This window comes from Sciurus vulgaris, assembly GCF_902686455.1.
Source record: "Sciurus vulgaris genome assembly, chromosome: 13".
Classification (NCBI taxonomy): Eukaryota; Metazoa; Chordata; class Mammalia; order Rodentia; family Sciuridae; genus Sciurus; species Sciurus vulgaris.
Window position 1 is genome coordinate 28,655,876 of NC_136474.1, and position 18,534 is coordinate 28,674,409.

General features: G+C 55.5%; 1 protein-coding gene across 9 annotated transcripts in view; it reads right to left on the minus strand.

The window, feature by feature from the left end:
* Positions 1 to 18,534, minus strand: part of SEMA4D (semaphorin 4D) — a 124,061-nt gene that overhangs the window by 9,743 nt on the left and 95,784 nt on the right. For 6 of the 9 annotated variants that reach the window (XM_079108716.1, XM_079108717.1, XM_079108719.1 and 3 more), the window contains 7 exons: positions 16,586 to 16,761; positions 16,353 to 16,509; positions 15,155 to 15,377; positions 14,210 to 14,325; positions 10,911 to 11,083; positions 10,793 to 10,836; positions 7,394 to 9,686 (listed from right to left, as the gene is read on the minus strand). In XM_079108716.1, coding sequence (XP_078964842.1) covers positions 8,761 to 9,686; positions 10,793 to 10,836; positions 10,911 to 11,083; positions 14,210 to 14,325; positions 15,155 to 15,377; positions 16,353 to 16,509; positions 16,586 to 16,761 — 1,815 coding nt within the window. In that variant the 3' untranslated portion in view covers positions 7,394 to 8,760. Of the gene's footprint in view, positions 1 to 921; positions 957 to 6,987; positions 7,198 to 7,393; positions 9,687 to 10,792; positions 10,837 to 10,910; positions 11,084 to 14,209; positions 14,326 to 15,154; positions 15,378 to 16,352; positions 16,510 to 16,585; positions 16,762 to 18,534 lie in introns of those variants that run through there. The other 3 variants (XM_079108724.1, XM_079108722.1, XM_079108723.1) reach the window with 3 other exon arrangements.

The window sequence follows — 18,534 nt, forward strand, 5'->3', positions numbered from 1 at the left end:
TGAGAATTTTTTTATCCACTCAATTTTTTCTAATCAAGTGTTTTGAACTCTAAGCCCAGGTACCTCTCTTTATAAAAGTAATGCATATCTAATCATGCAGACACACTTTCCTCTACATATGTAGATGCCCATCAAGTGGGGAATATCCATATTGTCCCTCAGTATCAGTGGGGGATTGCGTCCCGAGGAAGCCACAATGCACAGCCGCTCAAGTCCCTCCTAGAAAATGGCAGAGTATTTGCGTATTACTTGTGCACATCCTCCCGTACACTCTGAAGCATCTCTAGATCACCTATAAAATCTAATCTGAACCTTGTGTAAATGACTATTATATTGCAGTTTTCAGGGCATAGTGACAAGCCTATACCTGCTCAGTGTAGAATCCACTTTTTTCTGAGTATTTGTGATCCACAGTGGGTTGAATGCACTGCTGTGGAATCTGTGGACACAGTTGACTACTTCCTCAGTAGCTGAATGTCTTTCATGATACCACGTTTTACCCAGCCAGTCCCCCCAGCACCTAGCTCAAATCTAACTCTATGAAACTGATTCTCTGGAGGTTTGATAACCAAATGATGAGAGACTGTTCTTTGAATATCAGACACTTAAGTCAGTTCTAAAAAGCCCAGTCTCCTCCTTCATCCATCAGCACCACATAACAGTGAGGACAGGGTCTTCTGGAAGGTTCTCATGACCAAACCCCAGGGATGAAGAATCCAGGCAGCTGAAAGGGAGCACATCCGCTGCTCAGACCCCACGGGTGGGGACCTTCAATTCCCCAAAGACCCACACTCCTGGGTGTGAACAGGGACAGCAGGAAACACGCCAGGTACATACCCTGCCATCATGAGGACTGTCTCTCTAGATATCGCTTTAAAATGTTCTCAATTGTGACAGGAAAGACATGAAAGAAGTACTTACGTTCCACTCATTCCTTTTAAACTAGCCACCTCAGTCTGAGTGCAGAGATCAAAGAGAGAGGGAAAGCGAGAGTTAAAACCAGCCTACAGGACCACCCCTCGGCACCACGCCATCAGTGGGGACAGGAGGTGGCAGAACTGCCCAGCTCGTCTCAGGGGCAGGGCCCATCTTTCTCGCTCCTCCCAGCTGAGTCTGCTGAAAGCACCACCCTTTTCGCCTTGGGCCACATGCTCTGAACTCCCCCACCCCCCAATCAGCTCAAGGTCAGCCAACCTGGGCGCTGTCGTCCACCCCAGCCGGCCTCTGAGAAGTGGGCCAGGACCCAGCAACCTGGACTCATGTCAGCTGTTGCTGGCATCAAGTCAGTGGATACCGGTCATCAACCGACCTTCAAAGGAGGGACACTGCTCTGGCTAGGAGCCAGAGATCTGAGAAGGGATCCTGAGGTCAGGCGATGGGTACCTGACCTCCTGTCCCCAACGTGACGAAGGCCAGGCTCAGCCACTGCAGCTTTGGAAAGGCTCATGGAGCTTCCCACAGCCTCGGGCCCCAGCACTGTCACCCTGTGCCCAGCCTGCCTGTGCCACCCCATAGGACTGCGGGTGCTAGGGGCACTGTGGCTTCAGAGCCTTTTGGATGTGACTGGAAGCACACAGCAGCTTCTACTGCCACAAACCAGCCCCCCGGAGCAATGGCCTCCCTGCGGGAGGCTGATGGGCCTGGACCTCTGTCCGAGTCCCTGCACGGGGGCCATGAGGGATGCACCCTGTGCCAGAGTTGCTGGGGCCACTCTCCCAGACAGTGGTACCTGTGTCCTCCCAGGGACGCCTTGTATGCAGCCCACCCTGTCTCCCATGCCCATGCCCCCCGGTGGCCCTCCTGCAGGTAATGGGGTGGCTGCTGCCCCCCAGAGGGGGCTGTCCTCTGAGGACCCAGGGCAGGCTCCTGAACTGCATGGCCTGTCCCTGCCCGTGCCCACTGCCCAGGGCAGCCCTGACACGTGCTCCCCCTTTCCTCAAAGACCCTGAGGCCTGCCTGGCCCACTCCTTGGGGCAGGGTCTCTTCCTTTCCTGGGCAGGGATTCCTGTCCCTCCTCTCTTCCAGACCCTGCTCTTGCCAGCGGGTCGGCACTCTTGTCCCCTCTTCCTTGGATGCCTGTCACTGCATCCTGTTTCATCAGGCACACTCTGAGCACTTCTCGGGCAGCCACACCACGTCGGTACCAGCTCTGTTTTGTGGAGTGTGTGCCACCAGCTCAGATGTCACCTTGTTTTGTCCTTGGCAGGCTAGGGTTTGGAGATACTGGTCAGTCCTGAACCCCATCCCAGGTCAAACACCCGTCCCAGGATGGAGCCCAAGTCCCAAGTGTGGGGCCCTCTCTGCAGCCTTGAGGATGGACATTTCTTAGAGGGACGGCCCTGAGCTTAACCCTCCCCCGAGACACTAAGCTTCCACCCAGTGTCAGGACAGCACCTGGCAGCCCTGAGAGGTAGTGGCCAGCTGTCAATAGGGATTCCTGGGGAGCCTGGACTCTGGGTCCAGAGGACACCTGAGGACCAGCAGGCACACTGTGCAAGGACTGTCCAGGCTCAGGACGCTGGATGTCCACAGCACACTCCTCAGGAACATCTCTGACTCTCTTGAGTGTCTGTCTGATCTCGGTGAAGTTAATTCAACAGGCAGCCTGGACCCAGGCGTGGATTCCTGTATCACAAGCCAGCAAATGTCACCAGGCACCTAGCCCAGAGCCACAGGGCAAAAGTAGTCACATGGTCTTTACCACCTCCCAATGAAGGAAAAGAAAGGGAGAGCGCCAGATGGCCAGAACACTTGTCAATGGCCAGGGACACAGGGTCCTGGACAGGGAGGGAACCCGGGAGGGTGCCTTCCTAGTATGCCCCTACCGTCCTTGAGAAAGGGGCAGAGGCACAAAATGACCAGGTAAGGGGCAGCAAGGATGCCAATGTTCCAGCCCACCTGCCTGGCTGCTCAGAGGCCTCTGTGAGTACTAAGGACAAGGTGGGACAGGGACTCACAGAACCTCTTCAGAGTCTGGGGTCTAGAGCAGGCCAGTGGGGAGAAGGGGCCTTTGTCCCAGTCTCCACTGCCCCCGTTCCTCAGCCTTCCTCAGCAGGGGGGGTCTCAACCCCTTCCCAAACTGTGTCTTGAGGCCACCTGAATGATGACCCAAGATCCCGGGGTCCTACTTCCTGGAGCCACATACTGGCAAAACACACTTGCAGATGTGATTCTGAATGTCTCGTGACAGACGCTGACATCATCCTGGATCACCTGTGGGCCTGGCTGGGTGGGGCGCGGGGGTGTCTGTGGAGTGTGTGTGTGTGTGTGTGTGTGTGTGTGTTCCTTCCAGTCCGCTGTGGCAGGGGAGGCGGTCACAAGCCCACAGCGCCTCTGGCCAGTCCACAGGCTCCTGGGTCTCATTCAGTGCTTTGGGCACGGTGGCCACTGTGGCTGCTCTAGGGCCTGGTGCTTCCCTGGTCTCCAGGGACTTGGGCATGAAGGCTTAGGAAGAGCAGTGCCTCACCCTACCCAGTGTTCCTGTCACTAAGCCTAGAGGCCACTGGGGGCTCTGGGACCATGGCTGGACTCACTCTTCCAGCCACCAGGCTTGGGGTGACTCTGGAGTCACGTGAGACTACCTGCCCTGATCTCCTGAGGTGCTGTGGAAGGGGTCACTATAACTGCCTGTCCCACCACAGGGGCTGTCCATCTACCCTGCCTGTGCAGCTGCTTCTCACCATGCCACCTCCACGCCAGGCCACCCTCACTGGCGTCCACCATGGGGCATCTCAGGTGGACCCACCCTGACCCTATTCAGCAAGGCTTTGGTCTGCCCCATCCCACACAGCTGAGTCCACAGGGACCGTCCCAACCCCTGGCCTGGAGCATGTCGGGCAGGTGGGAGTGTCTCCCAGGTGTCACACAGGCCCTGGGTGGGACCAGGGGGAGGCCCTGTCCTCAAAGTGTGGGCCTGATCTCTGGTTGGCGAGACACTCCCTGAGAGGAAGGGTCTCCCAGCAGAGCTGTGGGCGCCAGGAAGCAGCCTGGGAACTGCAGGTTCCATGTTCGCCCTCTGGACGGTCATGTCCTAGAAACTCTCTGCTAGGCCTTTAATCAGACAGCCCAAGCACTTCTGACAATTTACACAAAAAAAGCTGTTTTGGGAAAGGGAAATCCCGTGTCAGGGTTCCAAACCCCACCCCCGAGGCAGCAGGGGGAGGCTGGGGGAAGGCTCTGCACAGGGAGGCACGCTGCAGCCTTCGGAGCCCGGGCCTCATCTGGAACAGCAGCTGCCACCTCCTCGGGAGATAGTGCCAAAGGCAGAACTCAGTATGGCTCCAGTGGCTCCTGAGGCTCCAGGTAGGGTTCAGTCTGTGGGCCCCATGGGCCCCCCTGGGTGCACCACAGGCCACCTGCTTTGGCTTTGACCCCTCTGCAGAGGACCAAGGCCAGCCGCCCCTTTCCAGGAGAACCTCACAAATGTAGCCACGTGGAACAAGGGAACAAAACAAAGGTCCCAGAGGAGGCCAGATGTCTCTGGATAGGAGGGCAGAGGTGACTGGGGGGCCTCAGTTTCCGGTCTGGTTTGTCCATTCCTCCAGGTTAGGTGCCTCCGTCCCTCGGTTCTCAGCCATGCTCTGGACACTTCTGATCACAGCTGCCCCTCCCAGACACCTGTCTCCAGGACCCCTTGCCAGCAGAGGGGGCTGCAGATTCAGAGTCCCAGCCTCAGTGGCTTGGCAAGCAAGGCGGGTAGCGCCATTTTCCTTCTGCTCATCCTGCCCATCCTGGGGGTGGCTTCCTGCAGCATTTACATTTTGGGGTAATCCAGCTGCCTATTCTGGTCCTAGCCTTTCTGTCACCTTTGTAACCAAGCCCCTGCATTACATTCTCCATGTGTGAAACACCTGGAGTGGTTTCTGCTAATGTAACACAAGGCCCATTTTCCCCAAGGTATCCATTTTTCATTTTCTCCCAAGCCCAGGTCATATCAACACCTGGCTGACAAGAAACAACCTGAGAACCTCTCATTTCAACATATAATGGCCCTTGGCCACACAGCCCATTGGCACCAGTCAGTGAAAAAGCCCTGGACCCTCTGCCATGCTGTATGGACCCAAGGCCGAGCTTCCTCTGCCTCCCTCCACCAAGGAGGATCATGAGCGCCTGTGAGGGGCTCCACTTCTGCCACAGGACGCAGGCCCCACAGCCACCCGAAGACTCTTCCATCCTACCTGTCCTGAGGCCGAACACCTGACTGAAGGGCAGGTGTCTAAGTGCAGGTTTGGTCCCCAGCACTAAGCAAGAGAGCCTGCCTCACTGGGTGGTCCCAGCTGGAGGAGGCGAAGGTGGGAGGAAGGCTTCAGCCCAGGAATTCAGGGTCAGCCCAAGCAAGAAAGCAAGACCCCAACTCAAAAATCAAAGAAAGAGCTTGGACCACAGGAGTCAGTCAGTCAAAGATCTGCCCCTACAGCACCGAATAACAGGCAAGTCCTACCCCTCACCTGTGGCCTGTCAGCGCCATCCGCTGAAAACTGCCATGATGCATTCACAGCAGACCCAGGCCACCCCAAAGCTCCCAGAACTTAAGGAGTAGATGACAGCTGAACACTGTATAATTTGTTAAAGAAGTTTTAAAAGGTAAACTGGGTTTGTTTTCCTTTCTCACTTCTCTCTTCCTCTCTGTGCAGGGGCCCAGTCCACCAGTCATACAAGATCAGAGCACTGGGCACCGCCAAAGCCCAGGCACGTGAAGCATGGCTTTAGCCCAACTATCTTTCTAGATGTCCCATCAGAACATTCTCCAACACAGGGCAAACCCCTCCTGTCTGTGGGTAGGACATTAATTTTCACTATTTTCTGCTCTTCCATCCTGCCTGCCCCTGGGGAGTGCCGTGACTAAGATTGGGGGTCCCTGACTGCTTCGTGGCTGTGGTGCACCTGCTGCCTGGGAATGTTTCTGTGCAAGGGTACAGGATGCCCAGTTGCTATGGTGACGCCCTGCCTGAAGAGGTCTGTACAAGAGTCTTATCAGTTTCAACCTTGATCTCAGCCACATAGCTCCTGGGGACACAAGAATTCTGAGCAGGACAAGGCAACCACAATGTTTCACCAGCGCTGCTACTTCTGAGCCTGTCCACTTAACAGCAACTTGGAACAGTGGGCTTTCTGGGAGCCACAGGAGGCCCCAAGCATTGCAACAGTGAAATAGCTACAAGAATGTTTCTAGCCCTGTAACTTTCAGGTGCACAAAGAACAATGCCTCTATAGTCCTTAACTTCTTGATTATGAGACTCTACATAAATAAACTTGCTGGGCCAGCTCTTGGACACTGCTTCTCCATCAGAGTCAGTGTTCCTTCTGATTCCAGCTTTTCTTAATTTCTCTGGGTGTGTGTTTTTCTTAATCTCCCATCGCCCCTTGCTGATGCTTTGGGTTCAGCTGTGCAGATCGTGGCATGCCCCCAAGTACAGATTTAGCCCACAGCACTGAGCCCAGCTACCAGAGAGGTGGAAACCTCATGGAATGAATCATTAACACAACTCCCCCTGTGGAAGTTCTAAAGTCGCTTACTAAAAATTTCCAAATACCTCCCATTTGCTAGAGAAATAGTAGCAACTCCATACACAACCTGGCAAGCTGTGGCTTCTGGACCAAATCTAGTCCACTGCTGCATTTTGTAAATAAAGTTTTATTGGCAGATGGCCCACTAACTCCTTATGAATCATCTATGGCTGCTTTGAGAGTTTAAGAGCACGGCTGAGGGATTGTGACAGAGACCCTGTGGTCCACAAAGCCTGAAATAGTTAACTCTGGCCCTTTATGGGAAAAAGCTCATTGACCCCTGCTGTATACCAGGAATAACTTCATGCCAATTGTTTGCAATTGGTTTCAGGCTCAACCCACCATAAAAGCATGATAGAGCCACAGCCAGGCAGGCGGTGGGCTATGAAGTCAGAGCAAGGACACTCAGTGGATGTGGAGGAGGCTCCGCCCACTTGCCTCTGGGAAGACAGGGCAACAGATGGGATGACCCCAACTCACCTGTGGCCTGGCAGAAGAGGTGGAAGATCCCCAGCGCATTCACCTGCTGTGCCTGGTCACTCAGGAAGGGTGGCATCAAGGCGACCCGTGTGCGGCTGTCAGGCCCTGAGCCCAAGGCTGGCCAGGGACTCCGGGAAGAGGAAGATGAGTCTGGACCCAGACAGGACAGGGAGGAGGAGCCAGGAGGAGGGAAGGGCTTAGGAGATGAGGCTGCGAGACAGAGAGGACAGAAAAGAAAGGGCACTGAGGCGGAAGTCGTCAGGAACACATCCTGTGCTGAAGAACGTGGAAACACAGCAGGAAACAGACATGTGGGGATAAGGCAAGAAAGTCCCCAGGGTGACCCCACCAGGGCCACCCCCAGGGAGAGGACACATGGCCTCTGCCAAGTCACAGCCTGCCCAAATCAATGATAGAAGCTTCCCATTTATTCGGTTATTTTCCAAATGTATACAATTGAAAGTAGAAAAATAAAAACAAAAGTAAATTTTATAAAACACAAATGTTTACACCAAATGGTCAAATCATAGCATGCTGGAAGATGAGACTGTCCACACAGGCACACACAAATCCAGAGTTTATTGCTCTTTGCCATGGGAAAAAAAAAGCCTCTTCTTAATGGGTATTTACAAAGCAGGGAGGTGGAGTGTAAGAAATGAACGCTGAGATCGTACCGCCCATTCACATCTTTACACAGTGGCAGAAGCCGGTCTGGAGTGGCAGCCACGTGCGCCAGTGGCCAGGATCACGGCCCGCCTCTGTTCCGGGGGGGTGGCAGCTGTTAGGCCCGTGGGAAGCCTGGGCAGGGCAGTGGGGGTGAGATGGAAGCAACAAGAGACAGGAGGTGATCAGAGAACCCAAGACGTTCTTGTGAAGGTGCCATCCGTCCAGACAGGAGGGCTCAATCGGCGGCCCTGGGCATCGGGTTGTAGAACGCTCTTCCCCTCATGGGCCAGCCTGGTCACTGCCAGGAGCCATTGAGCCACCTTCCCTCACTCAAACCCGCCTCGTGGATGTGGGACAGTCCTCCTCTTCAAGAGTGAAGGAAAAAAAAAAAAAAGGTACAGAAACAACCTCTCTGAAAGTAATGCCTCCCTCAAAGAATAAAGTAAAAAAAAAAAGTGTGTTCAAGCGATGGTTTTAGATCTACATTTCTAAAAGCAGAAAGAATGCATTTAGCAAAAGTAAGTCTATCCCTGAGAATCTTAAGCAACGTAAGCCATATTTTATCCCAATATATAACAAAATCTGGAAGATGCACATCTTCTAAATATTAAAACATCTGCTTCAGTAATTTAAAAAAAGACCTAAGACATTAATACAATCAAAGCAAAAATTCTAAAAAATAATTAAATGGAAGAAAAGGTTCGTGCCAATCTGGACAACAGGCGATAAGTTACCAATCTGATAAACTAAAACGTCATTTCCAATCTGGAATTAAATTATCGTTTGTGGCTGCTACGAGGAGGGGACGTGGAGGGGACGCTCTGCTCAGCCGACACAGTCCAGCCATCTCTCTCCCATGGCACTCAGGGCTCAGGTGAATCGGTGCCGCCCACAGGGACATCTTAAAGCTCCAGGCAACTGCGGGACTCAGACCGGGACGTGACACTTGTTTTCCAAGAGGACAAAGAGAAACAAGTCACAGACTCAACCCAAGAGAAAACAGAGGACTGAGGTTCGCTGCACGATGACAAGACTCAGCTACTGAACGGGTTAAACACAAGACTCTCCACGCAGGGACTCGAGACATCAGCGGGGACACGGCCAGCCTCAGTCTCCGTCTGCGTCCGAATCAGCGAACTTCAGCTCACACTTGACATCAAACGGTTTGTCCCTGGCAGAGAGCTCGTCGATCTTCTGCGAGTCCTCCCTGTCAGTGGGGACCTTGCTGGTGATGGTGTCCTGCTCCGTCTCGTAGCCAGTGTCCAGGGCTGGCTTGGGCTGCTCTCCGTTCTGCTGGGAGAAGCTCCCTGGCTCTACCAACGTCTCCTTCACGCTCTGCTCCAGGTCGGAAAATTCTGACTTGGGCTTCTTCTTCCCAAGGAGCAGGGCTGAGCGGAACTTCAAGCACTGTCCGGGCAGGTAGCCCTGATAGCAGTTGTAGGAAACGAGGCAGAGGAAGAGGACAAAGATGAAGAGGAAGAGGGACATGAGGAGGCGGTTGTCGCTGGACTTGAGATACATGGTCTTCTCCGAGTGGAGCTGGGGGACAGTGTTGATGACAATCTTTGGCTCACAGGACGTGCTGGTGGGTGCAGGCTTGGGAGGTGGGGTGACGGCCCCGGGCGAGGTGGCCCGCACAGCTGGGGTGGGAGGAGCAGACGCTGGGGTGGATGCCACTGACACTTTGGGGGAGATCCTACTACCTTCTGTCTGGGTGGTCTGCAAGGTGGGGGCGGCCGGGGTCCGTGGAACCACCTTCACCTCCAGCACGTGCTTGGCCACCACCTGGGAGACCGTCTTGTTCCTGACCCTCTCCTCTGACAGGCACTGATAGACCCCACTGTCTCCTTCCGACAGGTTGAAGATGAGCAGGTTTTTCCTGCCCATGAGACCATACTTGGGGCTCTCGGCCTTCAACACGCTGTTCTGGAACTTCCACACCACCCGGGCCAGGTTGGACTTTAGGGCGCATCTGAGTTCCGCTGTGCCACCATGCTTGAAAAAATGCTGCCGGTAACTTTCTTTAACTTTATCTGGAACATCAAAATAAACGTGCACAGCATCAACAAACTGTTTGTTTACCCAACTTCTTTTTAAAAATAGGTCAACACCCACAAGACGGCACAAGAGTTTCACCCACTGGAGCAAGATGGAGTCTTCCAGAACAACTAAGGAAATAAAGACATGCGTGACTGAAAAGCAAAGATGAGCCCCATAGGGCAGCCTGGGGGACAACGGAAACCAAAGACAGCGCTGAGCAGCAGAAATCCCAGGAGAAAACACACCAGGTTGCGGGGGCTGGGCACGGGCCAGCCTCACCTGCCCCAAACACCAAGCTTCCGTTGGTGGCTGCGGGAAGGCAGGCTGTCAGTGTTGCCCGGCACCCTCCACGCTCACCCTTCTTTATCTGAGGAGGGCTCCCTGGTCAGAGGTGGAAGGACAGGTGAGCAGGACATGCTGGCCTCTGGTCACAGGCTGGCCGCGGCAGTGGGACCCCCAGGGGGAATGCCAGCCAGCGCAAACTAATTCTAGGCTGTGTGTCTCTCATCTGAAACGCTGGGGACCAGAAATGTCTCAGATTTCCTCTTTTAGTTTTGGACTACTTGCATACACATAATGCAGTATCTTGGGAAGGAGAACGAGGTCTAAACGCGAAATTCATTTAAATTTCATATGCACCCTCTACACGCAGCCTGAAGGTGATTTTACACAACATTTTAAATAATTCTGCATGAAACCAAACTTTGTGGTGTGACATTTTCCTCTGTGGTGTCATGTTTGTGCTTGGAAAGTTCCGAATTTGGGGTTTTGGGTGAGGGCTGCTCAATCTGTAACCAGCGGCATTTCTTCCCATTCTGAAAGTTCGGGTTCTGTGTAATGAACCCCACGCTAAACAGAAGAGAAGACAGTCTGGGATGGAGAGTGCTTCCCCTCCCGTCAGCCAAGACGGCCCGCCGGGCTTCAGCACCCTTCCAGCAACCCAAGGGACAGGACGATCACAGCTCTCTACAGACACTCGACCTCTGTTCTGAGTGGGGAAAGGAAACCGAAACGCACACTAAAAGCCACAGAAAAGCTCCTTGAAATGGTTCCGGGACCCGGCCGCTCCTGAGGGGACAGGCGCTGAGGACCCACTCACCGGGACACAGGGAGGCGTCTCCACTCATCTCCTGAATCCAGCCCCTGCAAGACAACCAGCACTCGTCACTCACCTGCCCGGGCACAGGGGCACGTGCACAGGTGCGCCCGCCTCGTACCTGTGGGGGCCCTCGGCCTGGTGCAGGGCGACGCAGGCGGCCGCTGGTGGGCTCCAGGCACAGTAGGGGTCCCGCGCCAGCACGCAGTCCTCGCAGCTGCTGTGCTTTTCACAGAAGGCCAGGGGAGCCTGGACCACGCCCGAGTTGGCGCCCGCGTAGACAAACCTCCTGCCCTGTGTGTGGGAGACAGAGGTGGGGGCAGGCCTCAGGCAGATGCTCGACAGCAGGGGCTGAGCGGCTTCACCAGCCTCTGGGAGTGCGACCACATCTGCGAGCACCGCATCAGAGAGGAAAGGCCTAAGGTGGAACCAGAGTGGGCCGGGGAGGTGGAAGGAAACCGCCAAGGACGGCTGTTGGAAGACAGATAAAGGTGATTCCGCCTTCAAGCCGAATCCAGCTGTTGCTCTGTGTCCCTACCACCTGTCTAGGCACATGCTGCCCACCTGGGTCCCCCCGCTTCTCTGCACCTATCTCTTTTGGGGGATGAAGATGCTCAGACTCCCTCCAGGTGCCCCTGCCTGTGGAAGGGGATCCCCCCATGCCTGACACTCCAGGTCACCCTCCTGGTCTCAGCACAGGTGAGCGGCGGTCCCAATGCTAATCTTAGTTCTTCCTGCTAGAAGGTGAGCACCTGCAGACACACAAGTGTGAAGGAGATGCTGATGAGCGCCATGTGAAGAACTCAGATCACAAAGGGAGGCCACCATTTGCTTTCCACACATCGACGCTTAGAAGGAAGAAATCCACCGCCGAGCTCAGGGGTAGTCACGCTCAGAGCAGGTCCAGCAGCCCGCCTGACACTGCAGAGTAGCTGCACACAGAATTCAGCACAACAGGTCTAGGCAGGGGTGGGGGCTTTACCACTCAACTGTATCCCTAACCTTTTTTATTTTTTATTTTGAAATAGAGCCTTTATTGCTGAGGTTGGCCTTTTTAGAGTCAGATGGAACATGACCTTCACGCTCAGAGGATGCATTCTGCATCAGCCGCAGGCCGGCTGGGGTTTGTGGTCCCCAGTGCTGACCCAGGGCTCCTAGCTGGAGGTCTCTGAAAGTCCCAGGCCACACGCCCCGTCTGAGCAAGCACAGAGGTGCACACACCCCGCCCCCAGGTTCAGACTATGAGGACAAGCTGCCACAAGGGCCTGGCCTGGCCTCAGCTGTCCCCATCATGGCAGGCCTGCGCAGATGTGACCATGTGCTCACCACCTAACAGAGAGTATGGGCCAACTCCCAGATCAGCCTGGGGCATCTCCTGAGATATGAAAACGCAGAAGTATTTCTCAGGGCAAAGGCCAGGTTGAGCCCTACCTGAGCTTTCACCCCAGTGAGAGACAGGAGAGGGCCACAGAGGATGGGGTGGACTGTGGAGAGGGTCCACACCAGGGGGCTCCTGCCCTCGCTGCTCCCAGGATGCTCAGTAACACTTCTCCCTGATGGAGCTGGGCTGTACCCTCTGAATCATGCTGCATGGAGTCCAGGGCGTGAACAGGGAAGGAAGAGGGGCGCAGAAGCTCCACAGGAGAGCCAGCGCCTGCTGCAGGAAGCGAGCTGAGCAGGCGAGAGGAGTGTGGCTGAGTCTTCCCTCCTGAAGTGCGGGGGGCTGGCTTCAGGATCCCCTCCAACACCCCGAATCTGGGGATGCTCCAGTCCCTTATGTAAGAGGGCAAAGTATTTGCAGAGAACCCACACCTGCTCCCTGGATGACTCAGAACACCTACGACAAGGTCAGTGCTCTGGAAACGGTTGTTTTGCAGTACTGTTTGAGAAATCAGGACAAGAAAGAGTCTCTCTACCTGCTTCTCCCTTTGTTTTGGGTGTTTCTGACCTGAGGTGGGCTGAACGCACGCAGGGAGCAGCAGGCCCTTCATGCACGGATGCTGGGCCATGCAGCACAGACGTCCATGATCTGATGGCTTATAACTCACTTATATTGATTCATTTTCTTTCCCTTTCAGAAGTGGAGGGAATAAATGTATCTTAAGTGGCTGAGGGGTGGGGAGTGACCAGGAAACAGGAGTTTGAGAACCAGGCCCAGGTTTCCCAAGCTTGACAGACTCAGATGAAGGGGAGAGGATGGGAGACCCTGAGGGATGCTGCACGGGAGTCCTTCCTCTGCCTGCTGCTGGGGACGAGTGGCCTGGTCCCTCCCAAGTGGGCAGAGGCCCTCGGCAGGAAAGCCCTGGGAGGCGGCCCTCAAGACCCCGTGCACGTCCGCCCACCCCTGCAGGGAGCTACGGATAAACTGCAGGGCAAAACAGAGAATCCCAGTCTCAGAGAAAGGTGGCACACAGGTGAGAGCTTGGCTCAGTAGGAAAGCTGGGTTTGGAAGTGAGGTGCAGGCAAGTCGGGCCATGCACCAGGGCCAGCATCGGACCCTGCAGTGTGGCCCAGGGTCCATCTGCTCAGTCGGTCACAGCAGGGGCCTGCCCAGCACCCTAACCTGTACTGGGCTCCATCCTCGGCGGGTCATGAGGTTCCTGTAACCCTCAAAACGACCAGCGAGGAGGGACTTTCGCTCCCACACTCCAGCAAGGACACCGGGCACAGAACAAACAACTGGCCTGCCCAGGTCACAACCGCGTGCAGTGGTCAGCATCTGGATGGACCAGTCCACATTCTGCTTCCTGCTCCATGCCAGCTGCAGAACAGAGCGGCACCACCTCCCAAAGACACTGTGGACATGTGATAGGGGATGGCAAGCTACAGCCAGAGGGTGACACCAGCCCCCGCCCTGGCTGTTTCTATTGAGCTCAGGGGGTTCATGTTTCCAAATGGTTGAGAAAAATCTAATTACTGTTTTGTGACCTATGAACATTTTAGGATGTGTGAAGCACCCCCAGCCGCGTCTCAGCTTCTGGCCCACTGCCACCCTGAGGCGGGAGGAAGCACCTGTGGGCGTGGAGGGAGAGCATGTGGAGGCCACCTGTCAACTCTTCTGGAACTCCCAGCAGCACCAACGCCACCCCCCCGACACGACCTGTAACCTCGCAAGCACGGGGCAGGAGAACGTGTTTTACAGGCAGGCAGTGCCCGCTCCGCACCCTGGCACAGTGGATGGGCAACAATGAGGCAATGAAATTTCATCTCCCAGCTGGGCCCTTCCTCCTTCCAAAACATCGGATCCGCTGCTCATGGACCGACCGACTGGTAAATCTGAAGGCCAGTTCATCTGAGCCAGGAGACCAGGGGTCTGCCCATCCCCAGGCGCCTGAGCCCAGTCCAGCCAATCACAGATGACAGAGATGCAGAGCCTCCAAGCAGCACGGCCACCTAGCTTGGCTGCCCAGGTCACTCTACCTTCTTTGAAGACAGTAGCAGAGTCTGGACGGGCTCAGAGTCTGAGAAGAGCTGGGTCTCCTCAATGATGTGCACCTCACTCTCTAGGCTCACGGCTTTGTGCAGGGCACCCCGGTCTGCAAGGTCAAAGCCACAGATCAATGAGACGGCCCCGAGGGCCACACCAAGGACACCACACCCAGTGGCAAATGCTCCCTCCCTGTATTCTCAAATCACTCCCTCTACAAATGTGTAGAAAAGCTTGACATTAGAAATACGTTTTTAAAAAGGCTTTGGCAAAATAAACAATTGGAAACCCAGGTGTCGTGGGTTATTCCGACTTTGTGATGAAGAATAAAACCCAGTTCCAAGCTGGGTTCAACAACCATGACCCTTGGAGGCGGCTGTGACACTCCCCCAGCCTCTGGTGGGGGCCAGGCAAGGTCAGCTGCAAAACTCCAAGCGGGGGCCACGGCACCCTGCCAGCAATCGTGGCTCCAGGCCACTGTCCCCATGCCACAAACACTTGCTTCAGAGCCACAGGTGAGGGGAGGCAAGCCTCCTGCAGCAGGTTCGGGGATATCTCAGTCTGGTTCCTCACAGGGGGCAGCGAGGAGGTCTCCCGCCAGCAGACAGGACAGGCCACGCTGACGGCTCCTCCCAGGGTGGCCACAGCACCTGTGGTTGGCACGGTCATCACCCCAGCCCTGTGACAGCAGGGACGCCTCTGCACAGCCCAGCCCGGATGTGGGACAGGACTCACATGATTAATGAGCGTCCCAGGTGACCTGATGGTCACAGAGATTTGGAAGCTGAGGACTGGTGGCTTCTCGGAAATTCTTTTGCAAACCACTTGGGCCATCTAGAGGTAGGTGCTGTATTGACTTGTAAAATATTAAGTGCACTTCCCAACTTTCTTACCTAAGGACACAGACGCACTCTGAATGTCAGGCCCTCAGGACCCACCTGTGCTGACAAACATGACGTCATAGGTGGTCCCATCCAGGGCCTGCGTCCTGTCCACCACAATCTGAGTGTAGTTCACATCCTGTTTGATCAACTTGGGTCGGTTGTCTATTGGGGTTACTGAGTCATCCATCAAAGGGTGGTCCTTGACGAACTGCAGCGTCTTGTCTGGTAAATTCAGAGAGCTGGTGTAGTTGGCGGCCCGTGCCTCTCTGTCAATGCACTGCGGGAGTAAAACCACCTGAGGTTAATGTGCACGCCGCCGGCAGCCCAGCTAGGCTTCCCGTGGCCTTGGCGCTCACGTGGGGTGCACAGCTGGGGGCTCTGAACTGAATTTCTAGAAAGCAGGACAAGGTGAGGTACGGAGGTGGCCTTTTCCCAGGAATGGGAAGACACAGTTTTAAAGCACATCCACAAAACGTAGTTGTGTTTTATGATACCGAGTCACTGGGAGAATATCTGTTTATAAAGGGAAAAGCTTAGCTTTCCCTCAGAAGAGGAGCACGCTAAACACGGCTAGAAACCAGCCCAGGTCGAAGCAGCAGCACAGACAAAAGGCAGGAAGGATTTTTTTCCTAGTTATTGCTGCCTCATGTGCAGAAACCAAAATTTACGACAAATGACACTTTACTGCACAGAAGCAATGATGGTGTGGGCTGAAGGCCCCGCGGAGGGGCTGGTGCTGGGGGCTGGGGGCACCAGGTCAGCCCCAGCCAAGAGCTGTTTACAGACCTCCGCGTCACCATGCGGGTACACAGAGCAGACTAGAATTTTTATTTTTTATACCTAAAATTTATTACTTTAGAAAGGGGAAAAAAGAGACCCCTATCAATCAGTAGACAGTGCAGCTCATGAGGATAGGGAGGCCTCTGCCAAGAAATTGTGTTTCTCCACATGAAAATGAAATAGACCGAGCTGTATTGTGCAATGTCTACGTCTCCAGAACAGCCCGTGCCAGGGGCACACCTCTCATTTGGGCTGCGTGTGGCAAGAGCTGTTGCACAACCAGCAGGAAAGAAGAAAACCCAAGGTTGGGCCCCTTGGCTCCCAGGCTGGTGGACGCTTGGCCTGGTGAGACAGACTCCCAAGGCCAGGTGACCCACCCGCGAGGAGGCTCGGGCACCTGTGTCAGGCTCACGCTCTGGGCCTTGCACGCTGAACGGGAAGAAGAGCCCTCCCGGGACCCCGCCTTGCTCACCGCTCCGGGCCGCGGGCTGGGCACGGGGCCGTTGTAGCGCACCCACTTGGTGTGGGACTGCTCCACTGTGGCGCTCTGCATGTACTTCCCGCGGGAGAAGACGGCCTCCACCGTGGACAGGTTGTAGGCGCACACGGCCGACAGCCCCACGTTGTTCCTGGGGAGGGGAGGCTGTGAGCGCCTTGCGGGCGGGCGGCGAGGAGGGCGCGCACCCTGCCTGCCCAGGCACTTACAGCTGCGGGGTGAAGAGGGCATAGAACACGGGCTCCTTCAGGCCCGCGGCCCGCAGCACGAACACGTCCTGCAGCACGTTGAACACCAAGCCGCTGTCCGGGCGGGAACAGATCAGCCTGGCCTTCAGGAAGGAGGTCCACTTCTTCTGCAAGGTCCTCAGGCCGCCCTGGTCCCCCTGAAACCCCAACGACAAGACATGGAGGGGGCGCAGAGACCACCCCCAAGGAGGCTGTCCCCGTGCAGGAGGGCAGTGCTGGCACTCTGCCAAGCCCCAGGAAAGCAGGCCCGGGCAGGGAGGTGACCACGGTGCCACTTCTGCACCAGTTGGAAACAAAACACGGCCCCTCCCCCTGAAAACGAATTCGATGACAGCCCAGCGACAAGGTCCCTGTCACCCCGGGGAGCGGCTAAGCGCAGGGCTCCCACCTGCGCTGGCCATGGCTCCCACGCGTCTGCCACTCGTGACCCCTCGATGACCCCCTCCTCCCACTCTGCAGTGCCGGCCCTGAAGCCTGTCCTGGGGGACTGTGTGGCTGTCCCTCTGAGAGGCTCGATCCTTTGCTCCCTCTCTCCTGCCAAGTCACAGCCAGAGTGCTTTGCACCTACGAGGCTCCTCTTTGGGCTGATGGTGGAGAGACAGGGATGGCATGTACGTGACCATGTGTGGCCTGGGGAGAAACCGCGGCCCAACCCGCGGCCTCACTTTCCGTGGGGTGAGTCGCCCGTAGTCAGCTGCGGTCCACAATGTTAGGCTGTTTCGACTCGTTTGGCAGAAAGAAATCATGTTCACGTACTTTAATGACAGTGTGGTTATGATTCTTCTACTTTATCAAGGTTATTTTTGCTAATCTCTTACTGTACTTAATTTATTTATAAATAACCGGAAAATTCGTATGGATTTGGTACTATCTGAGGCTTCCAGCATCTCCGGGGGTTCTTAGGATGTATCCCCGCATGGTAAGGGGGGATGACAGTATGAACCCAGGCCATCCGAGTGCAGAACGTGACGAGGGAAAGTCCTGACTTATTTTGGCCCTAATGAAAATGCACCCCAGTGCACAGTCGTCTGGACTGTGATCGCAGAAGGATGAATTTTCTTTTTTATGAACTACTTCATTTTCTTTCTTGATGTTTTACCAAAGGATGATTCCGGTGTATGCAGGGCCATTTTTCTTTCCGGTTTTCAGGTTCTGAGGAGCAGCCAAAGGGTCTGTGCCCAGGGCAGGAAGGCCAGGAGTGGGGGCTCAGTCCAGCAGGGAGAACAATTGTGAGAAAAGCACAGGAGTCTGAGGGCTCGACAGAACCCCACCTAGGAGGCTGGCAACTTGCCGTTACAGGAGGGGAGGCAAGACGCTGTTCCATGCACTGTTGGAGCCTGTTCACAAACCCTTCTGTAAACTCCCCAGTGTCAGGTCACGAGGTCAAGGTCAAGGTCAGTCTAGCTCAGCTTCCTGCAGGCCACAGAGCCCCTCCTAGCACTGCTGCAGGCAGCCGTGTACACACTGAGGCGGCCCTGCGGGGTGCCTGCGTCAGCCTGCCCTGGATGCAGGGCTTTGTCAAAGCTGCCCCCAGGTCTGAGAGGTGAGGTACGAGGCAGCCACGATGGGTGACCACTGGAGAACAGGGTCAGAGAGCCCCAGCTGGAGAAAGCCCCAAGATGCTTGGGACACATGGCACCTCCTTTACCTTGCAGGTAGGAGGCAAGGAGGGGCATCCAGAGCATGCGCGCTGGTGTCCCCACTGCAGTCCCTCCACAAGAAGGCCACGTGGCAACTGTGTGTCCAATGATTCCTTGGGGGACAAACGTCCACCAGCTCTGCACCAAGCAGTCAGCCATGACCGCTGTTGTTGTCTCCCATGGTGCTGGACGGCTCTTTCCCAGGCCTGCCACCCTGCCTCCTGGAAACAGCCACCTGAGCCACCTCAAGATCTCCTAAACCCAGCCCCA